The sequence below is a fragment of the Theobroma umbraticum genome, unplaced genomic scaffold (genome assembly GCF_002168275.2).
Source record: "Theobroma umbraticum cultivar Fairchild unplaced genomic scaffold, ASM216827v3 scaffold_95.0, whole genome shotgun sequence".
Classification (NCBI taxonomy): Eukaryota; Viridiplantae; Streptophyta; class Magnoliopsida; order Malvales; family Malvaceae; genus Theobroma; species Theobroma umbraticum.
This window is the reverse complement of record NW_018397257.1, coordinates 8,541,277-8,554,476: the sequence shown is the minus strand read 5'-3', so window position 1 is coordinate 8,554,476 and position 13,200 is coordinate 8,541,277. Positions and strand designations below refer to the sequence as shown.

The following is a 13,200-nucleotide window of genomic DNA, read 5'->3' as shown; positions in this document are numbered from 1 at the left end:
TTGAAAATTTCTTGATATAAATTATGATAACATAACACGGTTGGTTTCTTTGTATGTATGTAAAAGGTCCAACCTAAGTCTGCTTAATTCCAAAGAAAAGTTAGACCACACGTGCAGATGAAAACAATGAGGCTTATATGTGTGAACAACGTTCAGTCCGTGGCCTTAATAATTCTAAAAATATATACAAAGCGACAATGTTGCTCACCAATTTTCATTGAGAATGACTATAAACGTTTATTATAGCTGTTGAAAAATCTAATTAATACACTAATATCTATAAAAGCTTCTAGATAATATATTTTTCTTTTTTAACCAAGAAAACCTTGTCCATGCCATGAGTCATAATCACCTCTTTTTATTTATTTTTCATTTATTCTTTCTTCGATTGCTTTCTTCCTTTCCCGTGGCAGTTGATTCCCACTTTCTCCTCCTAGTTTTGATTTCTTGTTGTTAATAAAAGATAATATTTTAAAAATATTTATACCAGATTTAACTTTTAAAGTAATTGTAGATGATTTTTAAAGAGTGAAAGATTTTATTAGTTAACTTTAAAAAATTATCAGTACTACTTTTCATGTAAAAAACCTTCGTTTTCATTAAATATTCTTCTAATAAAAGATTCGCGCATAGTTAAAAAATAAATAAATAAATAAAAGTTTCATACATATGTAGGCCCATGTGAAGCAGTCTTAACCTTAAAATTTGTGGAAAAAGGCTACTTTCTAAACTACAAGTTAAAAAAAGCAATTAGAAGTAAGGATAAATTTAATTGACACATGGAATATTGTTTAAATTGCCATTAAATTAATATTAAGTAAGAACCCAAACTTTAGATAAAACAACTCGTCCTATTTCGAAAATTTTCTTAGGCCATTATATAGAATACATGGCAAATCAAGTAATAGAATTGAAGTGATTCATTATTATGCAAAGTGAATATAAATTCTAATTTTTTCCAATTTTCATCATAATTAATTGTATTTCAGTAGGAGTAAGACAAAAAGATAAAAAGTTCTAATTAATACATAAATTTTGCTAAAAATCCTATATAAAAAAATTATCCTTAATAAAAATTAAATGAAATGACTTTTCAAAAAAAAATGAAGTCACTTACTTTTAGCAATAAAATATCAAAAGAGAAAAAGCTGAATTAGGGAATCCAAAAATTTAAAGAGGTTTCATGGTTGTGGCTGTCGTAAAGGAAAATTTGAATTTTCATAAAAAGTTTTTTTTTTAGACATAAATTAGATTTGCGATGTCCATCATAGTAACGACAGAAACAATATAAACCTTAAAATTTACAAAAAGAAAAGGTATTTATCACATTATATGCATCATAAGTGTCGGTGCGTGTGAGTTTAAGGTTTCAACCGTTCGATATAAAAGAAAAATTGTTATTAATATTTTAATATAGGTATAACTAAGCATTGAAATGAATCTATCTTTCTTAATAAGATCCTTTACTTCAGTTAGATTCATTAAAAATGATGAATTATGGTGTCCAGAAAACATTTAAGTTTGAAAGTATGATTACATATGGGAAAGTACTAAGACCACACCATATCCATTTAAAGAATGATACCAATTAATAATGTGTTATCTTACTTTTAACTTTGATAAATAAACCTTAATTTCATATTTAATTTTGTTTCCCTTAATTATTTTATTTTTATTCAATTATTATTATTACATGTTGGAAATTTTTTTTTGAGTTTTTTTGACAATTTTGTTGAAATCTAAGAGAGTTTCCTCACCCCAAAAATATTTAAGAAAAACACTTATTTTATTTCCTTGAAAATTGCCGGATTTTTATATTTTATGAAAAAAAAATGTTTGGGTTAAATCTTCTTTATTTCTTATTTTTTTATTTTTATTATGTTTTATTATTTTATAAATAAAAATCTTTTTATGTTAAAAAGGTTTTTAAATCTTCCAAAGCTTTTGATAGAATTCAAGAAAATTTTCTCATCTAGGGATCTTCAAGAAAATTATCACTTACAACTTTTTTTGAATTTAATCCTCGCAAAATTTTATTTATTTTTGTAAAAAAAAATTCTTACATTCTAATTAATTGAAAAAAACATATTCCCAACATGTCGTTTATCAATAAATTTCGAGTTTCAACTAATGAAATATCAGAAATAAAATAATCATTCTCTACAAAAAATCTCTGAAATCAGCTAATATATTTCATTCTTTATAAATATGTCACGTACATTGAACGGTTGTGGTTTTCATCAAGGGAAATTTGAATTTTAATAAAATATCTCTCATTATGGATTAAATTTTTTTTATTTTAAACATTTCTATACATAAATTAGATTTATAATATTCTTTGTAATAAAGATGGTTTTGCATTTTTTTATCGAAACAATCTCAATCTTGAGATTCATTAAAAAAAAAAAAACAAGTTATTTGCCAAAGTATAGACATGAAAAAAATAATTAGAAGTAATAAAAAATTTAATTGATATGTAGAAGACAATTTAGAAGTATGAAACGACAATTAAAATTAGTGAAAAATTTACTAAAAACTACTATTGATTCTAAATTAAGTAACAAATCCAAACTAAAACACATTTGGTTCTTAATTTCAGGTTCCCTATAAGTTAAACAACTCGTTCTGTTCTAAAATGTTATTTAGGCCATTATTCATTATTTAACATTGGTTTTATTTATTTTTTAATTTATAATATAATTAAAAAATTACTGAGTACACGTTTGTTCCACGAAAATTGAAAACGATGCAAAGAAAATCAACAATAACGTGTTCAAGGATTTTAATCAATAATTGATTGATTGTGATACAAGCTTTTGTTATCGATTGTGAAAAAGCTTTCGAAACTATAAATGTATTCCCAATGCTTTAATAAAAAAAAATATTTTTTCAATGTTTTAAATTAATCCCTTCTTGAAAGACTCCAAGGGTTTTTCCCAATGTGAAAGAAATTAAAAACAAGTGTTTTATTTTTTCTTTATTTTTTTATTTTTTGAAAAGATAGAAACACGTATAATGGAGTAACAAACCAAGGAGACAGGAGACGTGGAAGTTTCTCTAGAAAAACATCAAAACTTGAGCTTTAAACAAGGTTCGGTATCTCTGCATTGCCACGTGCTTTATTTTGGCTGAACAAGATGACTTCCTTACACGATGTTAGCGTAAGCCGAGGGCGCCCTCCTTCGCTGAATTTGGTCAACATTCACAGCTAGCAGCATTAGATTGTATAAGAAAATGACATTTTGTTTAAAACGTGCAATATTAAGGGTTTTGTTTTGATTTCTTACTTTTATTGCTAGAATGTTAAAAAAAATGACTAATTTTTAATATTTGAATGCAAAAAATAGAAAATGTTATGACAATTATGACTTGGATTAAGTTATTTCTTTTTAAGAGGGATAAGATTATGGGTTCTAATCCTCATTTTTTTTATTTTTCTAAATTTAAAAATACTATTTTAAAAATATATTATTTAAAAAAAATCTTTAAAATATTATTCTTTTAGACCGTTCAATTAAGTTCTTAATGTTTGACTAAAAACTATAATCAAAACTTTACTTGTTATTTTATATCACATGATGTTAACGTGGTATGCTAATATATCATAATTGATGATAATATGACATATTGATGTAACACAATTATAAGATCGCATGGTAGTTTTAATCTTTTACATGTTATGTCACATCAATATCATATGAAATAAAAATGATAAGTAATATTTTAACTAATGATAATTAGTCAATAATTAATCAGAAGAGATTATTTGACCTAAAATAAAAATACAAATACTTAATTGAATGTAATAAAAAAATTAAGACTTATTCAAATTTTTTTAAATAGTTCAAAGCTTCTTAAAACATTATGTTTATTTTTAATTACTATACGATTAAAGAACAATAGCATAATTGCAATAAAGATTTTGAATATTCAATAGTTTCATTATATTCCCAAATGACATGTAGATAATAAATAACAAATTTTAATGCATATTTATTTATTTATTAATAAGTAGTCCGACCATCAAATATTTAAACATTTCTCTACAAATAAAATCCAATGTCAAAACAAGAGAGGTTGTCTAATGATCATACTCATTTAGATTATAGAACTTAATTGTGGTAGGAAGTTCATGAATGGACATGACAAGATTATATTAACAAAATAAATTATTATTTGTATACATATAATAATGAGAAAAATTAAGATTTTTATGCACATGATTGATGGGAATCACACCAATCCTATTAAATAAGACTAAATACTACATATCTATTTTCGAATATTTGATGTAATGGTTGGTCCATAATCTTTTTATTTTATATTAAAAAGCAGCTTTCGAATTTTCTCTTCCAAAATCTGTTTTTGAGGGAATCATGATGAATAATGTCACCCTCCTTAATAATTAATGCTACTATATACTATAAACTTGCATAATTATGGGCAAGATATTTGCTATGTCAACGTCTATCTGCATAAATATAGTTAATATATGCATGAGAAAAATAATAATAATAAATCTCGATTTGCTGAAAATTTTGTTTCGAAGATCCACGGAATCTTGTATTGTGCCGAGACGTGGGGCTGTTCTTCTGTCTTTTTTGGCCCAGTTTGGCTGAACTTTGATTGTTAAGTGAAGTAGCAGCAGATAGCATGCGTTGCATGTTGTCAGTTAGTTGATCACCTTTACTATTTTTTTAAAATTTATTATTAAAAATTAAGGGCCAACAATTTGATCGAAAATTCAATCAATTAAAGAGAGAAATACGGTGAGAAAATACAACTTAGTGGTCCTCAAACTGAAGGATTCTGACCCTTAAAATGACGGGCGGTGGCATGTCCCAGTTGACATGTGTTGCATAAAATTGTGGCCCCAGCAAGTTTTAATTATTTGAAGCTATATTTATGGCTGAAAAATGAAAATGATTTATACACAAGATTGTTTGTCAACGGTTGGCTCCATGTTGCAGACGGTAGTTTTTACAACAACATAAACCTAACCGTCAATTTAAAACTGCAGACTGACCCGTAATCTTATATCAGCAACGGAGAGCCTCGTAATTTCCTCTGGTTACCACCCCTCCAATTATAGAAGCAGTTTCTCCTTTCTGCAGGTGTATAACAAGAGTCAGAACAATAATATTATAGAATCTTAGTGCCTGGTCAGATCAGCTGCAAAACGTTTCTTTATCACATCATTTCATGCTGACCTTCATTGAGAATTGGTCTCTGATATGATGATAGAGGATGTGATGTCTGGCAGGCTTGTTGGACTCCAAGCCACTCAGAAATTAGAAAAGATTTCTTTCTAGTCATCACAGTATGCATTATTATATAGTAATAGCAGTAAAATATACACGGAGCACAGCCCTCAAAGTCTTTGCCATGGACAAAAGTACATTAATCATTGCATAAGTGAGAGTCAAAAAGTGTGAAAAAATTAACTCCAGAAGCAAGGTACAAGAACAAAAATGAGAGTTAATAGAGGGGAAATGTCCATTGTTTGAAACAGGAGATGAGACATGTCGTCATCTGCAGTCTATTGGAACCATTTTCCCAATAATGGAAAAATGGGTGGTTGATGAATGTTCTCAGAATAACCTTTTGGCCCTGTAACTGGATTTTGAAAAAGCAGGCTAAAAACAAGAATGATGAGTTAAAGCTCTTATCCAACCAAATCTGAAGTTTAAGAGACATGCACTGCATGGTTACCTAATTCTAAAAAATATTTCTTGTTTTATTTGTTTTGCTGTCAAATATTTTTAAGGAATAGCAATTTCTCTTTAAATTTCTATTTCCAAAATTTATTAAAATCAAAAAATAACTAATACCAACTCTTATGATATTTGTTATTTCATGATCAATGCATAACTTTTAAAAATAATAAGATTTAAAATATTTTTTATAAATTTTAAAAATTACAATTCTATTTGTATAAAAGTATTTTTTGCTCTCTCTCTCTCTCTTCCTCCTTTCCCTCTATTTCAACTTTTGCCCTTTTCTTTTTCACTCTAATCTTCCACCCACCACCTGAGGGGGTTGGCAGTGACGAAGGCGACGATGGGGGTGGTTTTATGATTGGATCTAGAGCTCTTCTTCCATATTTGATTGAGAAAATATCAAATCTGATGTCTACGACTAGATCTAATAACGAGAAGTGTTGAATCTGAATTAAATCTTTATAACTATATCTACAATTAGACTTAGCTACGAAGAGTGTCAATCTGATACCCTAGTGGCTAGAGGAAAATTAAAAAAAAATTAAAATAAAAAGATTAAATTATTAATTATATATTATAAAAAATAATATTTTAAATTTAAATTAATTAAAATTATTAATATTTTAATTATAAATAAAATATTAATACTTTAAATAAATTCTTAATTATTAATATTTAAAAATAAAATAAAACTAAATTATTAATATTATAATAATATATTTTTAGTTTTTATCCATTATTCGTTGATCATTTCAGAATTATTTTTACCAATCAAAATTACAATTAAGTCATTGTAACAATTTTTATTTTATTTTATTTTTAACCAAATTACATAATAATATTTTCATTTTATTCCTATTCTATTTTATTTCTACAAAATATATATTATATTCCTTTCTATTTCGCAAAAATCAGTAAAGTTTACGAAAGGTCCACCTAACTTGTATTGACTTCAATAAGAGCAAAATCATTCAGCTTATGAATATCGCATGAGAAAAACAGCAGACTACCACTTTTGTCCTTCATACACATTCAGAAGAGAGGAGACTGTCTAAACTCTCAACCATTCTCATTATTCCAAAGAAGCTTGTTTAGTGATGAGCCGTGGTGCATTAAGTCATAAATCACATCCCCCTGACACAGTGGACATGGCTTTTTAACCATAGCTGTGACTGAAACATTACGATAAACCACAAGAAACGCTGTAGACAGCATAAAAACTGCAATGAAGAAGGAAGTAAATGCAGCACTCTGAAAGAAGTTAATGAAATAATAATGGGAAAAAATATACAAAAAGATAGTAGTAGCTAGAAGTCTTAAGCAAGAGTGAAATGCACCTCTGGACAATTTTCAGTGACTCAAAAACTAGATACAATGCTTATAATTTAAAATTACAACACCACGGGATCCTTCTGGATCCTCAATGTACACAAATAACTTATCTCTATAGCATCTATAGCCCCAAAAAAGTCCCATCGTGTGAGGTAAAAAACAGTTCAGACAGCTATTTACCAATATGAGCCTCAGGGTATTCATTAAAATCGTAGCGCAGGGCAGTGACCCCAGAGAATGGCTATTGATGAACTTAGACCATGCGCTGATGGCTTACATACCTACAAAAAATTGTCAAAGCCCAACCCACTTCACCCATCTAAAAACCCGACCAACCCGGAAGGGCAACTCATAGTCCTTGACGACTGCAGGTTCCCTTCTTGCAGCCTCAGATTCAGACCACACGTAAACCCCACGTTCTTGCCGACTTCCAGGTACAGTGTTGTCCAAAATAACAGCCACAAGGAATGCTATTACCATGTGTAACGATAGCAATGTATTCATTACGTAGTTTAACTGCAAAAAAGATATTAATAAACAGATGCTTATTTATTCATAAAATAAGTTATGGCAGCTAGTAGTGAACTAGAACATTCCAAGACATCCAGTTAAATTAATGGAGAACGGCAGGCCCCAAGAATTTCTTGGATTTTATTGACAAGGATTTACAAATAAATGATAGCTCCATAATCATATTTCTCATAAATTTTCAATTGTCCACGTTTTAACACGCTAGATATAATTATGTTATATTAAACTTAGGTAATTGCATGATTATCAGTGATATCAATCTAAGAGGTTCATTTCCGGCCACCATGTTTTTGCAATGTATGTGTGATCATGCAACTCTAAATACTATGAGAGGAGAAAAGGGAGGGGACTTCCAATGGAAGTTCTATCGGTTTTCATTATATCCTTTCCATTTTTCTCCAATCATTCAACATGCATAAGACTAGATAGGAAACATGAAATACCAAGTTTATAGTTTAAATGAAAGTTAACGAGAGCATACCCCTCCATATTTACTGCCGAAAGGTCCATGAGATGCCACGATATATGGTTGATAATAACTTGGAACGGACAAGTTGGAATTCGGAGAGATGCCATATTGCTGAAAGTAAGCTGGTATTGAGAGGGAGAAAAATAAAGATAATCCAACTATTATGATATTTCGAGAGCTTCCAGCCTCACTATAACGTAGATTTGACAAACCCAATGCTGCAAGCATTGCCCACATGAAGCACAGAAGGGCAGCAACCATGACTTCAGGAATTGAAGCAATAAACCCTCCAACTTTACCTGTGTGGCAGAAATGTGGTGTGTACATGAGAAAAACAGTTAGACAAAGAAAAAGGAGCTTCAACTCTGCACGATTCCATCTATCAATAACATTTCTTTTTCAACAAATGCATCGTAATAAGACAAATTAAGTCAGTGTATATTTAAAAGACAACGCAATTAAATTTATTAATACTATCTTTTTCTTTCTATTAACATGTTACACTATGACTAAATTGGGTATAGTTAATTAGTGAGATAAAACATACAGTGCCCTAAGTCCTAAATTCCTCAGCCACGGACCTTTGTATATAGAACTCCAAATTTCAACTAAACCAAGAAAGCCGCATCAGCCTAGGCCTTATTGGTCAAAGACATGTTCAAGGTTCACCTTCTCGGATGAAAATAATTTCCTTCTCCCTTTTGCCCTTTTTTTGGGAGCAAATTATCCACCTAGATTATCCACCTTTGCATCCCACCCTGATTTTTTTCCCTCCTCATTCAACAAATGCCTAAATGTCTCAAAATCAAATGTCAAGACAAAGACAAAGGTGCAAACTTTGTTATAGATAAATACATAAGGATGAAAGAACACATCAGTGCTCAACATATAAACATGAAAAGCACATTTAACTTTAAGACACAACAATAAAATCAAAATCACTCAATTATATTAAACATCAGACTTACAATGTTCCAGAAATACTTCAAACAGAAAAAACAAAATGTAATACTTAATGGTGAGCACCACTTATCCCTGTGCAGTAACTTTTTTAATCATATTGTTGGCTTAATGCCACCATCATGTTATACAAAGGAAAACAAGACTATAATCTTATCATTTATGATGGTGTGAGATAAGAAGGTACTTTGCAAATGCACTAACAGAAACATTCCTAGGTATAGTGCTCCTAGTCATTACATGCTTGAGTTTTATTCTTAAAAGAAACTCCCAAAGAGAAAGATTTCTGTTAAAAAAAAATGGATTCTATTTCAACCTTGTAAAAGCTTCAGTATAACTAAATGATATACATAAACAAAAAATAAAGGCCAAAAAGCAGCAGAATATGAACTAATAAAACAGAAAGAATTATCTGAGTAGTCATTAGAAGTTGATTCATCCTTGAATTATCTTAATTATAGATCTTTGCAAACAAAAATTAGACTTAGCATGCTGTGGCACATTAATATATCTCATGTCTTTGACAGATTAACAAGGATATTACAAGTTTTAGTTGCGGAGCCATCCTCAAAGTCCAAACATTAAAGTTGATTAAAACATACCTACAAGGGATAAGACTATCAAAACACATGCACCCAATTCAACAGCTCTGCGGCTTCCCATCTTAGTCACAGCAATTGTATGCACATTTTCAGTAAGAGTTGTGGACCCAGTTCCTGTACCCCAGAGACCAGCTAATACACTGGACAGACCTTCAAGACCGATTCCTCTGCTAACAACACCGGGAGTTGGAGGTCTGGATGCCACCAGCAACGATGATGCATGGTATGAACCAACCTAAGAAATTCAGCAACTAAGGTCAAGTCAGGATCACATAAGCCACTTCAAAGTTAAAACAACAAAATGGAAATGAAGATCAAAAAAGGCTAAAATCACATAAGCTACATGTGTGTCCCTAAAATCTAGAAAAAAAAATTAAATGTACTACAACACGAGCTAGACAAGAATTATTTTATGGTTCTATACTCCCTAGATCGGAGTAAGTTTAGCATCAGCTCCACTCCTAGGGCACTTCAAGAACTGCATTTATAAATATATGCAAATGGATATGCATGCATACATATGCTAGATTCGATAATTTAACCATCCATTAGCTTCCCCTAATTTTGCAAAATAAGCAGATCATATCATAGGAATTTGGTGGCAATATGCATCTGATTCTGTGCATAAGAAACAGATAAATAGAGCTAAGGCAATCCAAACCCTCAGAGGACTCTAACCCAGTGCATATGATACATTTATAAACAAGAACCTATGAATTTACTTTAGCACTTCCAATGGGATTACGGAGGACTTATGTTTTAGTCAAGACACAAATGACTACAACAATTTGTTATTCCCTCCTCTAACAGTTCAGAACTTAAAATTTCTGCCCTTCACTTTACCACCTTGACACTAGAGAAATTACAATACCATTCAAATTGACCTCAACAAGAATTCAGCACACCTTTAGCATACACTTGGACTTTATGTTCAATTTCAAGCACCAAGGCTAAGAGGTTTTTTTTTTTTTTTTCCAAAAAGGAATTCTCATCTTTCTTGGTAGGTCAGAACCAAAACCTTTTTGCTTATTCACACCCCCAATAATGGCAAAGTAAATAAATTAACATTTTATTTGCATGAAATTCCAAGGCCTTCCAAAACAGAGTAACAAATTTTAGCCCACAACAGAGATCATGAATGACCATTGAAGATGCAAGTTCAGAAGAAAAAGAATCTATGATGAGTCCAATTGCAATGAAAATATGATTCTACAGTAAATGTATCAATATTATAGATAATAGGAAACTAACCGAATCCACTGACGCTATTACTGAAACCACACACATAACAAGGGCCATTTTCCAGTTGAAGACAGGAGTTCCCCATTGTAATGGATAAGGAAACCTAAACCATGGGGAAGATTTCAATGCATGAGATGTATCAACTCGACAGTGCTTCATCCTGGAAACATGTTTTCTGCAGTGCTCAGATATTATATTTGAGGCAGGTACATTGGTATCACAACCTTTATAGCTATAAGCTCCTGCTTCAGTGAGCAGGAAAGCGGCTGCCCATGTGATTCCAAGGCCCAAAGGAACCTGGTAATTAACAGAAACACCCATATCATGGTCACAAAAGATATGTACAACAACATTATAAACTGTGTATCAAAAAGTTTTTTTTTCTTTAAAAAAAAGCATATACAATAATGAATTCACAACTCTGTAATGAAAAAACTTACTGCGTAGATTAGAAATATGCGATGGCCGAGAACAGATATCTTACGAAGATACTGCACATATGGAAACATATTCAGATGTTTTCTCTCACAACGCAGTAAGAAAAAAATATTTAGATTTTAATAATCTAGGCATTCAACCAGCAATAAAATGATAAACAATAATTAGAAAAAGGAACAAAACCTTGCAAAATTTAAAATGAGTTTCAAAAGCTTACAAGAGAAAAAACAATAACCAACAATATCTGCGCAGCACCAATCTCAAGACATGTTCCAACTAGTGGGAAACCATAACTATAAAAAGAAAGTCCAACAGCAGCAATGGTAGGTGCAACAACCACTGGATTGATCAACCTGAAAAAGAAACACAAATGAACTCGGTATAAAACACACCATTCAGTGAATGGATTTTGTGCAACTAAGTCTGTTATGATCAAATAGCTGCATTATGTTGAAGCATCTTGTAGCTTATTTTGCATTGAACATGATGTTTACAGATGACTAATATGATTTCTGCATAAAAGTTATAAGCAGCTTTGGAATCAGGTTTGCACAACGTTTTCTGTTGACATATCACTATTTTGTAGCTTAATATAGTAACTCTAATGCCATTCATAAGAGGCATAAGCTGATGTCTGCACCTCATGGTTGCAATAGAGAATATGACTTTGAATAGAGGTGGATGCTGAGTGTGAACTACACCTGCTTTGGTGAAAGCAACCTCTCAATTTCAGAATCAAAACCAATTCAATGCCAAACCAAATCAAATCTTAGTCCAAACCTTACTTTGAATAAACGAGAGCTGAAACAAAGTTATGGTGGCAATTATTGACTTGACCTCTGGACCAAATTGGATCTGCCCAATTTCTTAAAGGTTTGGGTGATTGGGTCTTTAGTTCAACCCTTTACAAGTACAAACCCAAAGACTTATTGTAAATAATACAAAAAGAAAAAAAAATCTACATCCTATTAAAAAAGAATAATAAATATTATCTACAATTATTATATAGTTCAAGTTTTTATGCTTTTCTGATACTAAAGGATTTCTTTACCACCATGTAAAAGTTGATAGTAAGACCTCAGTATATCAAATTTTATGCTGATATTTAAGATTTATTAAAGATAAAACAAAAAAAGAATATAATTAAAACAAACAGGTTAAACCTACTGCACATGTTTAACATAATTGTTAAAGTGCTAGACTTAGGTCTTTAATATGAATGTTAAATAAATGGGATGGGTTTGGAATGTGCACAAGCATGTTATATTCTGAGCAATTATCGGCAGCTTGGGACCTTAAGCAACATGCAAATTAAGTTATATCATCACGGTATTTCACAACACAAATGGCCTAGTGCACTTCCAATTTCATGGCCAAAGAAAAAGACAAGCCACCCAATTGATCTTGGATCATTGACTCCTCAACCATATTACCAACATACCGCCCTAGGCAAAATGCGCTTGGCCTCAACATGTATTTGACACCATGAAATGGTAACAAAAAAAAAAAAAGTCACCTAATCAGTATCAGGTACTTGACTCCTCAACTATACCAATACAACCATATGGCAGTCACTAGGCACCCTAAAACAAATACAAATAGAATGAAGCACCATTTCTAACCCATATGCAGACCATACAACTTACACGTTAGGTGCAAGAAAAACCTAAGTTAACTTGAACAGTCCAGAAGAACATCCACCAGATACACTACTTTGATCAAGCCAAGTAACTAACTCAAATACTAACTTGAATACAGTAATTAATTTATGCCCTATGCTAACATATCCAAGATGCAACTTTTCTAGCCTAAAGACTTGAAATGATTAAAACATCACACATAGTTTCTTTCTTAAGGTTCTCCTGCACTCTTAAGACATAAGAAAGATGCATGCATATATATATAT

At 30.8% G+C, this 13,200-nt stretch overlaps 1 protein-coding gene across 1 annotated transcript in view; it reads right to left on the bottom strand.

Moving 5' to 3' along the window:
• Positions 1 to 6,970: 6,970 nt before the first annotated feature.
• The window catches only part of NAT12 (nucleobase-ascorbate transporter 12), an 11,176-nt gene continuing 4,946 nt past the window's right edge, over positions 6,971 to 13,200 (bottom strand). Inside the window, exons 5-10 of the mRNA XM_021422370.2 lie at positions 11,512 to 11,647; positions 11,297 to 11,347; positions 10,866 to 11,153; positions 9,615 to 9,849; positions 8,065 to 8,351; positions 6,971 to 7,568 (exon numbers count right to left, since the gene is read on the bottom strand). Coding sequence (XP_021278045.1) covers positions 7,347 to 7,568; positions 8,065 to 8,351; positions 9,615 to 9,849; positions 10,866 to 11,153; positions 11,297 to 11,347; positions 11,512 to 11,647 — 1,219 coding nt within the window. The 3' untranslated portion in view covers positions 6,971 to 7,346. The remainder of the gene's footprint in view (positions 7,569 to 8,064; positions 8,352 to 9,614; positions 9,850 to 10,865; positions 11,154 to 11,296; positions 11,348 to 11,511; positions 11,648 to 13,200) is intronic.